Below are 20,839 nucleotides of genomic sequence, written 5' to 3'. Positions count from 1 at the left end.
TGCTAGATATTAGTTGATTTAAAAAGCAGAACAAGCTAAAAATTCTTGCATGACTGGCCACCGAGTAGATACAGAGACTGAGCAGGAGAAAATAATTTATTCTGAAGGATAGAAAAAAAATCTGACAAACAGAACGCTAACTGGAAGACATGGTATACATTTATGAGCAAATCTACTTTTGTTTATGTAAATTACACTGAAGTATCAGAGAGGGGGTGGTACAGAGGTGGCTGACAGCATTAATTTTTAGGCTGAGTAGATCATCTATTTTACTGTATTACATAAGGTTGGGTTGCAAAGCACATTAAAGTCAACGGACTTCATTTACTTCAGTCTTGCAATGTGACCCAGAATTTAAATGGTATGATTGCTTGCTTTGTAAGCACAGGGTCTGAAAAACTTCCAGCTTGCAGATGAGATTTCCCTTGCCAGAGCTGAACCATACTGACAAATTAAATGACTCCGTGGATTACATCCCTTCTGTTGCAGAAGTTATCCTCGGCCTTACCTGCACATTTTCTTCTGTAACTTGAATTTCAGCAGTGTAAATATAATCAATAAGTATCCTTAGGGTCCAGCCATCAACTTCCTTTATTCGAATTCTCTTTGCTCGGCTTTCACTCATCTCACCTACAAATACATTTTGATCATTAAGTACGTTAGGTAGAGATACAGGACAAATTCAACACTTTAATAGCAATTACTCCTGACAACAGCAGAAATTTTTGTGTATGATCAGTTGTAGTAATAAAGCCATTTAAATAAGAATTCAATTTCTTTCCTTCCTCCCTCTCTCCAAGGAGAAAGGAAGATTTTGTTGTTACCATCATGTGAATGCTACATGGGTTAATACTTTTACTGCAGATGATTCATTTTCACCTGTTTACAACATCAGTAAAATATTATTTTACATTATACCTAAATAAGACTATTCAAATGCAGACAAAAATGTTTTGCTTGCAAACCAACCTATCACATACTCTTGATTTTTTAACTTCTTAATCTAAGGAACAAGCCAAATGCAATCTAGAGTCACTGAATTTTAAAAAAGAAAAGAAAATCTATCCCCACAGAAGGCTTAGCATACATATTTCTTCACTTGCCTGCTTATTATTCCCTTCACAATTTCACTTCTGCTTCAGCTCTAACAGTTAAAACTCAAACTAAGATAAAATGGTGAGCATGAAAAAACTTGTTGGACCTCATTTTGTAGAGGCTGACACATAGGCCATATGCCACAACTGATCTTCATAGAAAATCCTGCAAAATAGCTTCCACTTCCTAATATCTGATAGAATCATAGAATCTTTTGAGTCTGAAGGGACTCTGAAAGGTCATCTAGTCTGACTCCCCTGCAATGAACAGGGACACCTACAGCTAGATAATGCTCTCGAAATGCAATATTATGTTTGTATTTGAAATCATTGTGTAAAGATAAATTTTGAAGAAAAGACTACAAGCTTCTCCATAGTGACCAACCACACATCTGAGACCTGTAACCCCTTTCCCACAGAAATGTGAAGTACACTGGTTATAGACATAAAACTTTCACCTTGGAAAAGTACACCATGATCTCTGGATACATACATCTGTTATTCTTCTATATCAGATATGTTATTTCTTCCCCTAAGCATCCAGAGGAAAGGGTATTGAGAGGTAGGAAATTTAATCTACACAGTAATGAAAGTAGACAGGACACAGAAGTGAACCAGTAGATGTTTAACATTACTGATATCTCCTTACTGAAGTACACACACTTTTGTTGTTTGTTATCCTGTGGTCTTCTAGGAACAACAACAAACAGTGCACCCAGCTCATCACTGAGAATTTTATTACTTTACTCACGCCTTTTTTTATTATTTTTTTAAAGCTGAACTCTAAGGAATGCATTTTAAAATCAACTCTTTAGTTGATAGAAAGCATATAAGACCACTTATAGAAATGTATTTCTGCTTAATGGCAGCGCTTAATGTTAGAGTTCTGGAAAGCACTGGTGATGAAAGAGCAAAATTCAGCTCCCATAGAACTTCCTTTTCTGCTGCTCTTCTGAAACATTCCCATATACCTGTGAAAGATCACTGCAGTGTATTCTTCACAGAGTCCTGTATTTGAAGCTTAAGCTACTTTTTTGACACAGATTAAACCTATTGATCTTCAGAGCATGCAAGCAGCAAGTCATTTATTATGCAAGCTGCTGTGGAGGTGGTCCTTTGGGAAAATTGTATGTAGGCGAGCAGAGTTTGATATTCTGAAAACAAAACTAATATGCTTGCAGATTTTGTGTCAAGGCTTCTAAAGCCATGGATAGGCATCTTCTCTATTTAATTACAGAGTTCAGCATCCATGGAATGGGAAAAAAACATTCTTTCATGCTAGAAGGACATGCAGTTTTCCTATGATGCTGGATCAGTCCTCTCATGATCCAGACTTTGTTTAACAGGTCACACGCAGATAACCACTGACCCACTTGCTCAGCATTCTTAGTTTAGAATGCAACCTTCTGAAGAACTCATGTCATGGGCAGCTGCACCACAACATCTTCACAGAGTTGTCAATGACATAGAAAGGAAAATATTGGGCTGGTCCATACTCCTAAACATGAGCAGCAGAGCAAAAACGGAGCTGAAGTTATCAAAAGGCCATCTAAAAAGCTAATATTATACAGTAACATAAGGAAGGTGTGTGTTTGCTCGCTTTGCTGTTTTGTTTTTTTAATTGAATTTTACAAATGGAGAATAGAAGAAAGCAAGTAATTGCCTAAGGATAACCGCTGTGGCAGAACAGAAAGAAATGCAGGTCACCTTTGTCTCAAATCAGGCTATAGGACAACTGAAGTGCTCCTTCACTGATGTTTTATAATCTTTTCCTCTAACCATTTAAGCATATTTAATTTAGGATTACAACCAATATTTCTGAAGAATTCACAGGAAAAAAAATATCCCTTGTAACACAGTCCAGGACATTTAATCTTTATTCCCTTCAGGTCTTACTTACAAGATCATTGTTACTAACTTATTAAATTGTGTAACTTTAAAAGACAGTAACTCTTTCTTTTTGGGTATTTAATAAGAATACTTCTGCCATTGCAAGCACAAACTGGAGGGAAAAAAAGAGTCATAAGTTTTTGTTGCAGCTAATGCTGTATCTTGTCCTGCATTACTGTGATTACCTGATGACTCAGAAAAAGATGAAAGCAATCTGCAAACATGTGCCTAGAGTGAAGCTTCTAGTTTTTAGTCAAGAGCAGGTAAACCTGTAGCTGTTTCAACTATCAAACTTATTTGAACTTGTACATTACTGGATTAGAATACAACTCCCCCTGGGAATAATCAACACCAGAATTCACAGAAATAATTATCATGAACTCTGGGATTATTTCTGTGGAAAATAGCTAAAACACACTGACAACAAACTTGGTCTTTGCTAAACACAGCATATAATAGTAATATAAAATCCACTAATAAGTTTTGAAGCCAAGCCTGATTTCTATTTAACTTCCCATCAATTTGGTTCACCAACTATACAAACACTGCCACAGATGCATGGGTTAAGAAGTTCTCACTCTTTCCTCAGACAAGTGTTCCCAGTTCCCACATCAAAGGGGGTCAATGTAGACCTACCTTTGAAAACATAAAACAAGCAAAACTTCTCAAGAGGGAGCAAAGGAAGGGAAGAATTGTGGTTTCAGTGATTTTGTTCAGAGAGCCATTGCATTTGCACTCCTAAAGGGGAATAAACTTCTCTACAGAAAGGGCAGTCAGTGGCAAGCAGAAGTGCCTTAACCAGGCTTTTGTAAGCCACAAAAAGGATAATACAGAACCACACCCTGAGTAAAGAGTATTGTTGTTGTGAGAGTCAGTAAAAAATAATCTTTAACACAGAACTACTTTCTTCATTATTTAGGTGATGAACTACAGAAACAGTTGTTTAAATTTTCCACTTCAGAGAAAGTACAAAAGCTAAGAAGGAATCTGTGTCAGTCATCTGGAATGTTTGTAACAACCACAGATGCAAATCTCAGTTACTTGAAGAATTGTTATTTAAATGGAAAGTCTATAAAGCATTTGTTTCTGCTAGTAGAGACTCCTCTTTTAGCTTTGATTATATCACAGTATGTGTGCATAATATCAAGACTGTACTGAACTACAGATTTCTTTAGTTTCATTGAAGTGCTTGTTAATAATCACCTGCTTCCCAGTACACAACAGTATGTCAAATTATATCATTCTTCCAACTGCATGCAGTGAGAATTATTAAAACTTCATTTTGCTTGTGTACTGGCATGTTGAGAGTCATATTTCTTTTTCTTCCTACTTTTGAGCCTGAAGTCTGAAGTAAAACATAACGGAGAATTCTCTTAATTTCAAGCAGTCAACATTAAGAACCAAACCAGCACAAGATTTTAAAAGGAATAGATAAAACTTCAGAAATTAATTTTAAAATGTATTTAATATCATTCTCACTTTGACACAAAATTCCACATGTCATTTATAACCGTCATGAAATTAAACCCACAGTACAGCAATTCAGCTGTAGGGTACTATGAATCTGACTAAGCCTTGCAAGCCTTCTGGCATTCCTGGAGCAACTTGGCCAGGATGGAGCAAGCAGAGGCAGAATCAAGCCTGCTCTGAAAAGTTGTGGCAATGATGCAGAGCACATCTGTCACAAAGAATTATCCTGAGAGTAGTGAAACATGCACTGCAGCTACAGGCTGCCAAAGCCTCAGAAAGCTTTCGTATCTATTAACAGCCTAGAACATACAGTGGCTGAAGAATGCAGCAGCAGTTGTTAAAGGACATAATTTACTTCAGAATTCAGATGAAAGTTATTTTAACTGTACTTTGTACAAGTTAGATTATTGCAGCTTTCAGAAGTGTAACCACTCTACTATTCCCAGCTTACTTAGCATGTAAATTATTTTAAATAATGAATGCTTTTAAAAAGTATTTGCAATGCTAGCAGATTAAATTGCCAGTATATCCTAAGATTGCAAGCAAATTCATCTTTAAAAGTTCCCGGTGCCTTACCTACAAATTTAAATGAGATCCTAAAAAGCAGAGGCCATACAATGTTGTGAATAACACGGTTGGATTGGATTAGAACACAGTAAATACTGAAATATTTGTTACCTGTAAACATGGCATGGAAGTAGGGGCTGCAGGCGGCTAACACAACTCTGTGCGCTGCAATTTCCATGTCTTCAGCCACTATCGTCACATCACACAGCAAGTTTTGACTAGTTAGAAACATCAGAGAAAGTCATTTCACACATGTGAACCACAGCAGAACGGTATAAAATAACATATCATTTCTTCCTCCGTGCCCTCAGAACAGGCAGGCTTACGAGGTTGATAAAGCACTGTTTTTAAATGTGCTACAAAATGGCACGGCTGTTACTGAGAAGGGATGCAGGGGGTGCTGGGGTATACACAACTTTCCAAGAGTCAGACAACTGAATTGTGATTTCTTCCACAGATAAGTTTCCTGCACTGAAGAACAGAAATTGACATCAGCCCAATTTTAAAACCTTCTCATTGGAAGGCTGGGCTCCTTCGAACATCTGCAATGAAATAAAGACTTGGATATACACAAGCACTAAAAAAATTAAGGAATAAGACTTAACAGATAATGCAGAATCCAAAAATTCAGTTGTGATGCTTCTGTCACTTTTCATTGGAAACTCATACCTACTTAATTGTTCAAAAATCACTAATTATACTTTCTGCTTTCCAAGCATTTATCATATAAACAGTAGCAATTGTTTTTTTTTTTCCACTCAAGTTAGTTTACAATTTACTGCATTTATGTCTTGCTCAACTTCTTATCTTCATTACATCCATCTGCATACTCAACCTTTGCAATTTCCTCCCTCTTCTACTGCAATAACACAGTATCTCTTTAGAGCCATGCATGGCACAAATGTTTCCAGCACAGTTTACAGCCATTAGATATACTGCTTCTAGTTAAATCCACCACAAAACATACTCTTTATAATTTAATTTTCCACAATAGAAAAAAAATCCATACAAAACACAAAAAGCCTACGTTATCCCAGCATCTACCTAGCCAAAGTCACAGACATCTTTTTCTTTTCTTCCTATTTTAGCAGTCTCTCTGTAGAAGTAGCATATAAATGACATAATGCAGAGCCAGGGTAACACAACAAGGGATGAGGGAGACAGCATGCCTTAACAGCATGTATTGCTTAAGGAAAGAGCTACAGCTGTGTGTCAATCCAGTTGCCCTTATTCTCAGTATATTTGAAATACATGTTTTTTTGTGGGGGGGGGGGGGGGGGGGGTTGTTTGTTTTTTAAACCACCTTTCCAGAATTTATATGGTAATTAGAAGGCAAGCCTTCTGACAGTCCCAAAAATAGGGTCACAAAGATGATCAGAGGGCTAGAACACCTCACCTACAAAGAAAGGTTGAGGAAGCTGAGTTTGTTCAGCCTGGGGCAGAGAAGGCTCTGGGGAAACCTCACTGTGGCCTAAAAGGACTAAAAGAAAGCTGGAGAGTGACTCATTACCAGGGAGCACAGAGATAGGACAAGGAGGGTAACAGCTTTAAACTAAAAGAGGGGAGAACTAGATTAGATATTAGGAGGAAATACTTTACTCAGAGGGTGGTGAGCATTGGCACAGCTGCCCAGAGAAGCTGTGGATGCCCCATCTCTGGAGGTATTAAATCCCAGGTTGGATGGGGCTCTGGGCAGGCTGATCTGGTGGGTGGCAGCCCTGCCCATGCAGGGAGGTTGGATTTAGATGACCTTTAAGGGTTCCTTCCAACAAAACCACTGCATGTTTCTTTGATAATCTGCAACTACAACACAGAGCACCAACAAAGATTCAGGTAAGTAGTATCACTTCTGTTCTTACAGAGTGGGAGCTGTCAGCCAAACTGCTCAGATCTTCACATGGGTCTCAAGAAAATACTTTAACTGCTCAGCCTCTGCAATCATGCAATTTCTTTGACCAGAGCCTCAAGAAAGCAAGCCTTGTGGGAGCCACACACCAAAAATCTTGGCAGCCACAACTAAACTTTGTGGTCACACTGCAACCACAGCACTAGATTTTTCTTTCCCCTTTCAGCTCAAAATCTATACAACTACCTAAATCTCTTTAGTGCGTGTAACACTATAAGGTGATGGAAAATACAGTGATAATAATGGGGTAGCAAAGTCTTTGGCTGCAGCAAATGAGGATGAGCCCAAACGCAGCAGTCACTGACATAGAAATGAAGGAAAAAACTGCTTACCTTTGAAAGGCCTCAGGTAGGCAAGGATCTCCAGCAAGATAACCTTGCCTTCACTGCCAGCCCTTAAATGAGGTCTGGGAAGGGGTGGATCCTGCCTCCAACCTTCCAGTCACTCAATGCACTGCATGCACCTGAGCTGGCCCTGCCTTCCCTCCAGGTGCTCAATCATTGCTTCAGACTTAGCACTTCCACTACAGTGTGCAATAGGCTATTATTTTAAAAAGCCATATAATATAAAGTAATCCAGACCAGACCACATCCAGATTAAGCAGAGAATTATGAGCAGCTTCGGAAAAATTGTTAAATTTATCATACAAAAACTCACACAACCACAACACTAAGAAAAAAAAAGGTTACCAGTCACCACCACCAATTACCCAGCTTTCTCAGACACTTCTGTTTAATCTGCCAACAGTAACAAAAGGTTTTACTCTCAGCTGAACAGAAATATCAAAGCTATCCAAGCCAGAAACAACAGAATTACATCAACACAAAATTCCAGCTGATTAACTACACAGCACTTTATTGACACAGCAACTTAGTGTAGTCCCAATACATCTCTGCATTAGGTGACCATGCTTTTTGCTTCTATAAACTGACAAATTTGTCAACTATTAGACAAAGAAACAAATTTACCAACTAACAGGACACTCCTTACAAGCACCCTGTGGCTCCCACAGCAACTCAGCACATTCCACTCAGTAACTTTGTTTAGAAGAGTTTGCTTTCTGAAGCAGTATTATAATAATCTTCTAGCATAGAGTGACTGAACAAACAGAACCATGGTGGTATGCCATCTTCGTGGATGAAGGGAGAAAATAAGAGATGGAGAAAAAAAGGGATAGATTTATGAATAACTACTGTTTACTAACATGGGTTTATACAGAGGAAGGTCATTACCCATATCTTCAAAATATTTTGAAAGAGTCTTGTCTGTAAGAATGGGAATTTTTAAAAATATAGCTAAGGTCAGATTCCATTGTGAAAAAAACAAAATTATAATTAAGAGCAAAGATAGGCACTATAGTTAAATTATTTCTGTGTCAAGAACTAATTAGCTATCCTAATGATCTGACTCACTGCTGAGGTGACAGTGAGTAATGAAATGACAAAAATTACCAAGGACAATATTACCCAAGTTTGTCAAAATGTGGAGGTTCAAAAACCCTTTTAGGAACTAACAGAACCAGGCAACTTGGTGGTAGCCAGAAGTGTAATACTACTTCATGGACACAAGCATTCCAAACATAACACATTTTAGACACTTCAGCAGACAATTCCTTCACTTCACTTTCTGGAAAGTGTTCCTCTGGCAAACACTGTCTTGTGCTATATTAATAAAAAAACTGAGATAGAAACCATTTTAAGTAGTCAACAAAATGAAAAATTTTTACTTGATTAATGCCAGATCTTCATTTAGAGTAAGGAAGTCTGAAACATACCTACAGTGTAGCAGTTTATTCTTTCAAATTGAAATAAATGCAAAAACTAACATTTCTAATCTCTTCAGCATTTTAAAAGGTGTACTTGGCTTAAACAGCAAACTTTGCTGCAACAACTTTATGAAATAAGAAATAAAATTGAGGTTTGCATGGCAATGTTTCTGTTCAAACTTCAACTATTTATAAACGTAAGAAAATTGTTCAAACTGCTTCTACAGCAATCCCAATTTGAGTAACCATGGAAACAAAAGTATATTCTGAAAATAATCCATGGTCTTCAACAATGCATTCTGCTGGAAGACCATGTATGTTTTACTTGCAACATAAGGCTCCTTGCTCCATGTATGTTTTACTTGCAACACTGATGTATTCTAAGATTCATTTGGGGAAACTGGTCTTCATCCAAACTCTTACATTATATACCTTTATACAGTAGCAGTTGCTGTTGTTTTTATAAGGTAAAACTTCTCCAGCTATTAATCTTAATACAGGAAATTACAATGGGCTACAGGATTTTTACACACTCCAGTATCACCTATGCTGCAGAAACATTTTATTTATTTTCTCTATTGTTGCAGTTAGCTATAAAGCTGAATTACTGGCAGTGATAGTTGAGAGTCCTAATTACCAGAGCTCAGTTGTGAGATCTAATTACCAGCTGTCACACATTTCAACACCATCTCACCTCCTCATATGCAAAAAATAAATCAATATGGGTGCTAAGAGCAGCATTAGCACCAGTCCTCCAGTTTTGCTGAAACTGATGGTAGTATCACTCAAGGTCTTAAAAAAGTTTATCTAAACATCTTTCAATATTTGATTTGGGAGTTCATAAATTGCTCCCATTGGGTGTGCAAAAGATACCTAAGAAAAGAAAGAATACTATCAGTTGGTTTTATATTTGTTAGACTGGGACCTATGTCTCCAGCTTGCTACATTTCCAGCTTGCAGACCTCCACAAAAATCAACAGCAGAGCTTTAGCCTCAATTAGAATGTCACAATCTACACAGGATCAACATAAAAGACAGGATCCATAGTGTCTTATTAAATACACCCTCTCTGCATTCTTCAAGCTCAGAAACCTAGTTGCAATTAACTTACGAAGAGCAGAAACATGGTGCACCCATCACAACTATGATCACTTGACTATTATTCAGCTGTCACTTCATTGTATATATAATCTTTCTCATCAGCTACACTTCAGGAATTCTATGTTCCATTTTTAGAACTTCATAAATGTAATTGAAACTAAACCTGTTTTACAGACTCCAGGCAGGTGTATACAGTGAATTAATACCTTCTTAACTCATTCATAACTTTAAAAGCTTTCTTCATGTGCCACGGATTCACTGTAACAGGACAGTGAATTTCAGTGTTATCATCTTTCAAATCCAAAGGCTTCTGATGGCAAAGCTTGGTGCATCTGGAAAAAAAAAAAAAGTTAAGATTTAAAAAAAAAGTTTTAAAAAAGTCAAAAGGTTAATATTCCTACTCCCTCAGACTATCACTCTGTTTTTGCCACCTTTGTCCTTGGGAGAGTGTGAATGGGACTTGCACATCAGTTTATTCTTTACTCCAGACGATTTTGCTTTTCCTTTTACCGACAGCAGATGATAGAAAGGGAAGCAGGTAAGATTCTCTATCTAGTAATAAGATAGTGACTAACACTACTAAGGTTTACAGAAGCATTCAGGGCTAACAATAAGCTCCACTGTGGAAAACACAAACAAATGCCCTAGAATACTTCCAATACATTCTGAAATAAGGATAGAAGCAGTGGTCCAGTAACTTCTAGTCTACCACCAGTACAGACTGGCAGAACACATTCCATCAGTTTGGTCTCTGAAAGCCAAAAAAACAGAGCTGAGCTCTGTGTGGCCACTGGAACCTTGCTTACTGTTTCACACAGCTTTCAGGTCATCTCCTCTGACAGGAATGCTGTATGATGACTGCTTTAATTCTTCAGGCTTTCCCTAGCAGAATGGTTTTGCTTACCCATTCATTGTACTAAAAAGCAAAAGTGACCAGTCTCTTAGTTCTTGCATCCAGAAACAGTATCAAAATTGCAAGAGGAAAAACCAAACAGCTAAATCACTAGCTCTACCTACAATTAACTCTAAATATAAGAAATAGCTAAGTTCTAGATACAAAGTTCCATAGGAAAACAATTATGTTGAACTGTCCAAATGGCAAACACATTTTTTTAATCCAGGTCAATGAGTTTGGTGTTTACAATCACAATGCAAATTACCTCATTAACCTACTTAGAAAATACCCAGGATCAATAACGTGTCCACCTGTACTATCATAACTTTATTCCAAACTGGAAATAAGCAAAATACATTTGGCCATTAAAGTCAGTAGCAGTGGGCAACCAGCCTTGGTGCATCAGGGGTCTGATTCAGATAAAAACCTCACTTACCTGCTTTGAGCAAGAATTAAACTTAGCACATGCACTGACACCCAGAAATCCAACCCCCCCTTATCACAGAATCATTTGATTTGGAAGAGATCTTTAAAGGTCATCTAGTTCAACTCCCCTGCAATGATGAGGGACACCTGCAGTTAGATTAGGCTGCTCAGAGCTCCATCCAGCCTGATCCTCAGCATCTCCATCCACCACACCTTCAGGCAATCTGTTCCAGTGCTTCACTACACTTGCCATAAAAAAACCCACCTTACATTCAACTTAAAACCTCCCCTCTTAGATTGAAACCATTTCCCCTTGTCCTACCACATCAGATTCTGCTGAAGAGTCTGCGCCTTCCTTCTTATAGCCCTCCCCTCTAGATACTGACAGGCTGCTTTCAGGTCACCTCATAGCCTTCTCTTCTCCAGCCTGAACAGCCCCAGCTCTCTCTGTCTGTCCTCGTAGGGGACGTGTTCCATCCCTGGGATCATTTTTGTGGCCTTCCTCTGGACACACTTCAACATGTGTCTCCTGTATAGAATCACAGAATGGCCTGGGTTGCAAAGGACCACACTGCTCATCTAGTTTTCAACCCCCTGCTATGTGCAGGGTCACCAACCAGCAGACCAGGCTGCCCAGAGCCACATCCAGCCTGGCCTTGAATGCATCCAGGGATGGGGCATCCACAGCCTCCTTGGGCAACCTGTTCCAGTGCCTCACCACCCTCTGAGTGAAAAACTTCCTCCTGATATCTAACCTAAACCTCCCCTGTCTCAGTTTAAAACCATTCCCCCTTGTCCTATCACTACCAACCCATGTAAACAGCCGTTCCCCCTCTGTTTATACAGGAGTACTTGCTCCCTTCAAGTACAGGAAGGCCACAATGAGGTCTCCCCAGAGCCTTCTCTTCTCCAAGCTAAACAACCCCAGTTCCCTCAACCTTTCCTCACAGAAGAGGTGCTCCAGCCCTCTGATCATCTTAGTGGCCCTCCTATGGACCCATTCCAAGAGTTCTGCATCTTTCCTGTGCTGGGGGCCCCAGGCTGGACGCAGTACTGCAGATGGGGCCTCACAAGAGCCGAGTAGAGGGGAACAATCACCTCCCTCTCCCTGCTGGCCACCCCTTTTTAATGCAGCCCAGCACACAGTTGGCCTTCCGGGCTGCAAGCGCACACTGCTGGCTCATGTCCAGCTTCTCATCCACCAGGACCCCCAAGTCCTTCTCTGCAGGGCTGCTCTCAAGGAGATGCTCCCCCAGTTTGTATAAATACAGTCTTCACAAAGAACGGCCAACAAAGTAAGATCCCTCCACAGAACTGACACCAGTCACCGCTTACTGCACTGTACCATGGCACAGCAACACCAAGTTTCTTGCTCAGTTGTTAGAACGATGCAGCTCGTGGCCAAAAGGAGCCAAGTGACAAAGCAAAGAGCACGGACACGAGTTGTCGTGCAGAGGGAAAAAAGACGCCACCTGGTATAACTCCTTAATTCTGTGACATACGCAGCGACGAGCATGCAAAAAACACCACGAATCAGCGAGAGATCAGCGAGAGCAGTTCAAAGCGCTGCCGACTAACGGGCCGGCAGAGCCCTCCGCTAATGAAACCGCCGAGTTATCAAGTGTGACACGAGGAGGCGGCACCTCCTTCCATCCCCACGAGCACAGCGGGTGCCGGACGGACACATCCGCGCACACCGTACGTGACACACAGGTGCGCTCGGAGCGGCGCAGAACGGAGCTGCCCAGGAGCCCGGAGCCGCTCTCCCCCACGTTCTACCGGAGGGCGGCCGGGATGCAGCGCAGCCCCGCGTTCCTTTCCTTTCCTCCCGCACAGCCGCTGACTCAAACGAGAGAGCGAACGGCATATGGAGAAATCAAGAGGAAAAAAATAATAAAAAATAAAAAAAACACTAAATCTCCCATAAGGGTGAGGCCCGCCCGCAGCCCTCACCGCGTGGCTCAACCGAGCTCCGCCGCCGGTCCCCCATCCCCAGCCAGCGCTCGGGCCCGACTCCGAGCCCGCAGCCCGCCCGCCTCCCGCCGCACTCACACGGGCGGCAGCAGCATCTCCATGGCGGCTCCGCTCGGCCTTCCTCAGGGTAACGCGGGCGCCGCGCGCTGCCGCCAGCACCATGCCAGCCGCTGCCGGGTGCCGGCTGCTCCCGCCCGGCGGAGCCCCGCTGCCCTCCGGCCCGCCGGGAGCCGCCGGCGCTGCCCACTTCCGGGGCCCCGCCCGCAGGAGGGCCGGGCAGCAGCGCGCAGCCGTAGTGGAGCCGTGCGAGCAGCCGGCCGGTGGAAGGTTCGGTACCTGCCGGCAGCCCCGAGGTGATGCTGAGGAATGGGCTGGGTGAGGGAGGGCGGTGTGTCTGTGTCTGGATGTTGCTGCTTTGTTTGTTTTGTTTGTTTTTAACAATCTGTGTCATCTCATTTGTGTCCAGGTCTGGAGCACCCAGTGCAAGAAAGACAGGATTGGAGAGGGTCCAGAGGAGAGCCACGAAGATGATCAGGGGACTGGAGCACCTCCCCTATGAGGACAGGCTGAGGGAGCTGGGCTTGTTCAGCCTGGAGAAAAGAAGGCTGCGGGGTGACCTCATTGCAGCCTTCAGTACCTAAAGGGAGCCTACAAACAGGAGGGGAATCAACTCTTTGAAAGGGTTGATAACTGCAGGACGAGGGGAAATGGTTTGAAGTTGAGGGAGGGGAGACTGAGGTTGGATGTCAGGGGGAAGTTCCTTACAGAGAGAGTGGTGAGGTGCTGGAACAGCTGCCCAGAGAGGCTGTGGATGCCCCATCCCTGTAGGTGCTCAAGGCCAGACTGGATGGGGCCCTGGGCAGCCTGGGCTGGTATGAAATGGGGAGGTTGGCGGCCCTGCCTGTGGCAGGGGGGTTGGAGCTTCATGATCCTTGAGGTCCCTTCCAACCCTGGCCATTCTGTGATTCTCTGATCTCTGGAGGCCCCTTCCAAACCCTACAGTGCTGTGATTTTAGTTCTAGTCACTAATTAGGTTAGTTTCTTATGAAAGCTAATGAAATGTTAAACTAAATGCATTTTAATTTATAATATAATGTTTGCCGATCTCTTTCGTGGAAAATGCAATTTTAGTTTCCTTCTCAAGTCCTCTGTGTTGATGGTTGGTTTGGGAACGCTTAAAAAAAATTAAATGTATTTCCACAGGGGGGTTTTCTAAATGAAATCATCGCTGCTGTTGGTGCTGTTTTTATGAAGCCTGGGCTTTTCATTCTTGAATTTGTCTCAACAGATGAGCAGGTCTGCCGCTGGATTGTGTTGGAGAAGACGAGCTGCTTGTTAAAGATTTGAAACAAACAACAAAACCCACTTACATGGCAGTCAGCTCCAAAGGGATCAGCTGTAGGAGTGCACGCTCAGCTGAAGCATTACAAGTACCCCTGTGTGCTTGTCTCATAGTGCTGGTGAGGTCTGAGCCCATCAGTTGTGCCCATGGGCGGCTGGTCGCTGTCATGTCACACGTTCACGTTTCTGTATCCCAGGGTAAACTCATAAGGCGAGCCCCCTAACTCTTAGCTATCCATCAAGTGAATCTTACTAGTAATAGACTGCACTGTGTTGAGAGATCCAAGATGTTGATCATGAAGTCATTGTAAACTTGTGTGGAAGCTGATGAGAGAATGCTTTTGCACACTACTTCCATATAGGTCCTGTAGGCACACAGACAGCTGCAGGTTCTGCAGCCTGTTATCACGGCAGAGCTACTTAATAACGTTCATTCCTAAGTGAACATTAAGCCTTTCAAAACTCTGACTTCTGTCATTTTGTTCCAGTGTTATTTTAGCTTTTAAGCCAAATGTCTGATGATAGCAGAAGTAACTTTTGATGCAGAACATCAAAAACAAACACAAATAGAACAGGAATCTTTTTTATTTGTTTGTTTTTCTGCAGTTATGTCTTTGCACTTCAGTGAACATGAAAGAAATCGTATACAGCTGTAACAAAAATGACTGCATCCAAATTGCCTGGTTTTGGCTTACAAGTCTAGCCATGAGAAAAGGCATTTGAATAGCATTTGGAATTTTATGAGATTCTATTTGATCCAATGCTGCTTCTGCTTAGAAAAGAACTCAGAGAAAAAAAAAACAACCAACATTTAAATATGGGGATATATAGGCAGCTTTGAAAGGAAATAGGCTATGTTTCTTAACAGAGATGAAGCAGCTGTTTGTTTATACAGCAGCAATTCAACTCATCACATTTACTGAGAAAATTCAGTCTTGTGGTTAAGTCTGCCCTTGTAACATTTGGACCCTTCCCACTTGTTATAGTGTTCAAAAAGAATGCTGACAATGCTTATCAACAATCGCATAGTTCTTCAGATATACTGACACTAAAAGTACTCTGCTAATAGAAGCTACACCTCAGCAAAGTATATCTACTGAAAAGGAAGTTATGCCAGCAAAGCTCTGCATTCTAGCAAGCTTGTTCCACAAGCTGAAGACCTACACATGAAAAGCAATCCTAGTAAAAATGAATGCAGCTGCATATGAGCATTTTTAAGGGATCACTCACCATGCTGCTGTGGTCACACAAGAATAAGTCTCTTAACAGGTTGGAAATTGAAATGAGGAATAGCAAAACAGCTGCTATCAAAAATAAATTGCACTGTGACTAAAGTTAGTTAAATATGACAAGAAATGAATAAAAATTTTTAAATATTTTCTAGCATTATTCCTCCACTTGAATAATTGCACCAAGAATCACAGAATTGTGGGGGTTGGAAGGGGCCTCAGAGATCATTGAGTCCAGCCCCTCTGCAAAGCAGTCTCCCTACAGCAGGCTGCACAGGTAGGCAACCAGGAGGGTCTTGAAAATCTCCAGAGAAGCAGAATCCACAACCTCCCTGGGCAGTCAGTTCCAGTGCTTCATCACCCTCACTATGAAGAAGTTCCTTAATGAAAATAAGTGATTTCTAATATTTATCCTTAGAGTTCATGTTGCTTATAATAATAACGATAAAAATGAGTAGTTAGGAACTGGGTTTTCAGAGTTTGGACATGACATCATTCCCTAAAAGACTTGATATAGCATGTAGTCTAGTAAACAGGCTTTAAATGATCCAATCCTAGTTTTGGAAAAGAGAGCCAATGGTAAGAAGCTTCTGACTTCTGAGCAATGGATAAATTAGGTACTGGTGATCAGTGCTGAACAGTAAAGTGTTCTTGGTAAATTACACATCCACTTTAGTGTCATGGAAGTGAGGAAGTCCGGGTGCAAGAAAGCATTACAAGGAAACCAGAGTAGGTTGTGGCTTTGATTCATATTAGTAATGCAAAGTACCCAGGCCCAAAGTAGAGATCAATGTGAGCAAGTCTGAGGCCCAGTGCTGCAAAGGTTTGGATTTCACATGTGTGTATCTGAGATGCCTGTGAAAGAGGTGGCCCAGGCTCTCAGTCTCATACCTGCAGGCTTGAGATGCATCCTCTGCACTGGATAAGGCAGTCGTGGCTCTGTGCTCAGTGGGTTCAGTTCACTAAAACAGCAGAAAACCCATAAAAAAAAAAATTACTAATTCAACTTGTAGCTGTTAGATTCATGCAAACAGGAAACCACAGCAGGGATTTCAAAAGGGAGGCTGAATCATTCCACTCAGCAGAAACCCATACTTAAATCAAGCAAAGCTCCACCCATCAACACAGAGTTATGCCTTACTGAAGTTCTGTACAGTTTTTGTGTACAATCTACACGCACACAAAAGGCTTTTCAACGTCTTGTTCTTAGCAAATGATATATCATGTGGATAAGCATGCTCTTATGGTAGCCTTCTTGTTCTAGACATTATCTCAGAGATTTTGTTTTCCTGATCATTTTGCTTAAAAGAAACCAAATGTATATATTATTATGTTTGTTCATACTTGTCTAACATGTCAAAACGTTATTTTCCTGTAGAATGAAGCAAAATCCTTTTCTACATAGATAATAGCTGTAAGGTATTTTATTTAGCTGATGGAAGTCCCTCACAGCCAATATACTTTTGCAGCAATGTTGTAAAGTAATTCAAACCAATTCAGTCAACTATTACACAGCTTTTTGAGAAGAAAACATGTACAGCTAATGAAAGAAATTAAATTACATTCAACCAATTATTATACTGCCATCTAGTGCTTACTGAATGTACAACTGTACAGAGAAATTCTATTGATTTCATCGAAGCATAAAGGCATAGACTATCCTGAATTGGGGCCAACAAAGTCCAATCCCTGGCTGCACACAGAATTCAAACCTAATGCCTGAGAGCATTGTCTAAATGCTTCTTGCACTCCAGCAGCTCGGTGCTGTGACCGCTGCCAGTTCCATGCCTTCTCTGCTTCAGTAGTTCGTGGTTCCTACAATTGGCTTATAGCAAAAGAAGAGTTCAGCTCACACATTGTGAATATAGACATGCATACAGGGAGCTTACCTAAGAGCAGCAACTGGGAGGAATTTAAACTGTGAAAAGTGACAGAAAATGCTGAAAGAATCAATTTGAATTGTGATCGTTTTGCACACACATAAATAAGCTTGGAGGACCAGTACTTGAGGACCTACTTCAGGGACATCCAAATGTAGATTGAGAAAGAGCAAGTGGGATATAGTTCACACAGTGTACAATTTCTTTCTTTGTACAACGAGGCAATGAAATCAAAGACATTAAAATATTAAAAGATGATATGAATGGGCTTTCCACAGGTTGTTAATAGAAAGCGAAAAGCATAGCTAGCTGTTGTAGGAGAAACTGAGTTAATAGAATCATAGAATCATAGAATGGCTTGAGTTGGAAGGGACATCAAGGATCATCAATCTGCAACCCTGCTGCCACAGGCAGGGCTGCCAACATCCAGTTCTAATACTAGACCAGGCTGCCCAAGGCCCCATCCAACCTGGCTTTTATGCATAGTTTATGCATAGTTTATGCAAGCTAGTTCCTATCAAGTTGATTTTATGATCTTTGAAGAAAATATTCGGACAACAGAAATATATTTGTGGAAAACAAAACCTATTTTTTTTCCTTGGAATGTCATTCTCTATCTTTATTTTAATTTTACCCATTGTTCTCTTGAGGCAAATTATCTCCGATATTCCTCTTTTTCCAAGAAAATCACCCTGCCATGCTATCTAGACCCAAATATTTTCAGAAATAGTTCTGCATTTCCCTTTTCACGTATGGTTTAGGTATATGCTTGTCCTACTGTGATACTTCTATAACACAGTATAAAAAAAGATGTGAATTTGAAACATCAGAAGAAATTCATAGTTAAAAATGACTCTATATAGTGTAAACTTTTTGCCCAGCTAAGTAGGTGGTTGCTTAAGCCTCAAAATATTTAAAACAAATTCATCTTTAACTCAAGGTAAATGGTACGTTGAAATATTCATTTCTAAAGTTTAATTTATACTTCTGTTGTAAATCTCTAAAAATACATGTGAAATTAAGAGTTTCATCCGTTATCGAACCTCTATTTATTTGCTCTTAAATACAGCTGGAAATTTGGTAGAGTAAAAAAAGCAAGAGTGCTCATTCTTTTCTTCACAACTCTTCCATTCACTGACATTATGTCCTTTGTCTCACCTGCCTTAAGCAGTCCAAATTGTCTTTCCATAGAGGTTTATCTAGCTATTTTCATCAGTTCTATATCTGGACTCCTTTATAAACCTACAGGACGTTTTGCTAAGTTGTTTGTACTAATAAAATAGAATTATCCTATGGCCACAGCAAGCTTTCACCTTTCAAATTTGTATATTAATTTGAGAAGGACTGAAAGAGTTTTTATTAAAACCAGTGCTATGCTCTTCTCTTCAATAACTTGCATTTAAAGGCCACAAAAATTTTAACAGATACTTTATTTATGAAGCTAAAGCTTCATAGCAAGTGGCGGAGTTTGGTTGGATGATTTATACCACATATAAACAGTCCCACGGAAAGCCTGCAGGAAATGTATAGTTTGCATTGTATGAAAATCAGAAGCTAAATATGGAGGGAAAGATTTCTTTTTCACATGTGTTCAACAGTGGACTGGATTTTTTTTTTAATCTCCACAGGATTTTAAGTACTTACAGGAGCTTGAAATAAATAAGTACCCATGAAGTGTCTGTAATTTAGAAAATACACTTCATTTACTGCAGTATGACTGTCAGTCAGGATTGTTAAAACCAATTCATGCAAACACAAGCGTCTTTACTGTTTTATTTACCTTTCCACTTCTCATTTGTATTCTTATTCCTTGTAGGATGTGTCACAAGCCCATGTTCTCAGAGCAGACTGTTTTTACACAGAGCTGAATATAGTGTAAGTACTAATTGTACCTGCAGTATGAATAAGAAACAGCAATAATAATTACACCTTATAGCTTGATGTGAAAAGGCTGTTTCCATTCATGCCAAATTTAAAATAAAATTGAGAGGAACAAAAGTAGGTATTAGGGCTCTTTGTGAAAGTTAGTGCCCAAATATTGTAATTATTGCTGACACGGAAGAGGTTATGCCTAAGCGTAGGATTTAATCCCGGGTTTCTAATCTATGCTAGTTTTCCATAAAGGCAGTCTGCAAATAAAGACATCATAGCACAGAATTGTTGGGCCATACTATATCTTTCTGCCTTAGCTGTAATACAGGAATGGGCCTAACTCAATGTATTTTAGGCAATGAAATTTGCCTCAGGAGAAGATTTTCAAGTTGGGTGCACTAAAGCAACAATATCTGTGACATCTGTCAGAAGATGGAACTGGAACTGAACGCTAGAGAATCTTAAAAAGCTTACATCATCTTACATCATCAAAACCTTACTTACATCAGAAAAACCTCTCACAATAAAAATTACAGTGAATCCACTGTAAAACAATATGCTCTTCTCTTCTAAGAACCAGGTACCCGAACTATCCACAATCCACGGAACTGGAGCATTAAGTCTTTAACCCCCAGTGCACTACATGATAATTCCAAGTGATGAATCAAATCCCTGATTTAAGGTGTCTTGATTCATAAGTGTTTGAACAACTGTTCTAAATTGCTTAATGTTTTTGATTGATATGTCTCTTGATATCTTTTAGTGAGAACTATTGGTGATATGTGGGTGGTTGGACTGGATGATTTTGTAGGTCTTTTCCAACCTTGGCGTTTCTGTGATTTTTGAGATTTTGTGATTCTCTTTCCCCCACGTTGTTTCACATCAGATATCGTCGTTGCCAAGTTCACAATGCAAACCCACTGAAAACAAAAAGGACAAGGACATTTGCGAAAGCAAAATGCAGGGAAATAGATATGCAGTTGACCATTTTATTTGGTTGTAAGTCATCACAAGATGATGTGTGACTTTCATTAAAAAAAAAAAAAAAAAAAGAAGAAGTTTGGGATTGAGTGCACTCTCAGTAAGTTTGCAGACAACACCAAGTTGGGAGGGAGTGTTGATCTGCCTGAGGGGAGAAAGGCACTACAGAGGGATCTGGATAGACTGGATTGATGGGCCAGGGTAAACCAAATGAGTTTCAATAGGGCCAAGTGTCGGGTCATGTATTGTGATCACAACAACCCCAGAAACCCGACAGGCTTGGGGAGGAGTGGCTGGAAAGCTGCCTGATGGAAAGGGACCTTGGTGTACTGATGGACAGTTGGCTGAATATGAGCCAGCAATGTGCCCAGGTGGCCAAGAAGGCCAATGGCATCCTGGCTTGGATCAGGAATGGAGTGGTGAGCAGGACCAGGGAAGTCATCCTGCC

General features: G+C 40.5%; 1 protein-coding gene and 1 long non-coding RNA gene across 4 annotated transcripts in view; both read right to left on the bottom strand.

Annotated features, from left to right (window-relative positions):
* The window catches only part of KLHL2 (kelch like family member 2), a 59,967-nt gene extending 46,632 nt beyond the window's left edge, over positions 1-13,335 (bottom strand). The window contains exons 1-4 of one of the 2 annotated variants that reach the window (XM_031614293.2): positions 13,167-13,335; positions 10,000-10,125; positions 5,133-5,239; positions 509-630 (exon numbers count right to left, since the gene is read on the bottom strand). In XM_031614293.2, coding sequence (XP_031470153.1) covers positions 509-630; positions 5,133-5,239; positions 10,000-10,125; positions 13,167-13,189 — 378 coding nt within the window. In that variant the 5' untranslated portion in view covers positions 13,190-13,335. Of the gene's footprint in view, positions 1-508; positions 631-5,132; positions 5,240-7,259; positions 7,280-9,999; positions 10,126-13,166 lie in introns of those variants that run through there. The other variant, XM_031614294.2, reaches the window with a different exon arrangement.
* A 1,637-nt stretch (positions 13,336-14,972) lies between these two features.
* On the bottom strand, positions 14,973-20,685 carry LOC149918017 (uncharacterized). Of its 2 annotated transcripts, none has more exons than XR_016465724.1 (3): positions 19,319-20,685; positions 16,550-16,620; positions 14,973-16,038 (listed from the first exon to the last, which is right to left on the bottom strand). It is a non-coding gene; the product is annotated as an uncharacterized LOC149918017 (long non-coding RNA). The 2 variants fall into 2 exon arrangements; XR_016465725.1 differs by lacking the exon at positions 14,973-16,038 and having other exon boundaries at positions 16,206-16,620; positions 19,319-19,430; positions 20,234-20,685.
* Positions 20,686-20,839: the final 154 nt, after the last annotated feature.

Source organism: Phasianus colchicus, chromosome 4, assembly GCF_987193195.1.
Source record: "Phasianus colchicus chromosome 4, bPhaCol1.hap1.1, whole genome shotgun sequence".
In the NCBI taxonomy this organism is placed as follows: domain Eukaryota; kingdom Metazoa; phylum Chordata; class Aves; order Galliformes; family Phasianidae; genus Phasianus; species Phasianus colchicus.
Note: the sequence above shows the minus strand (reverse complement) of the source record. Positions and strands in the feature narration are given on the sequence as shown.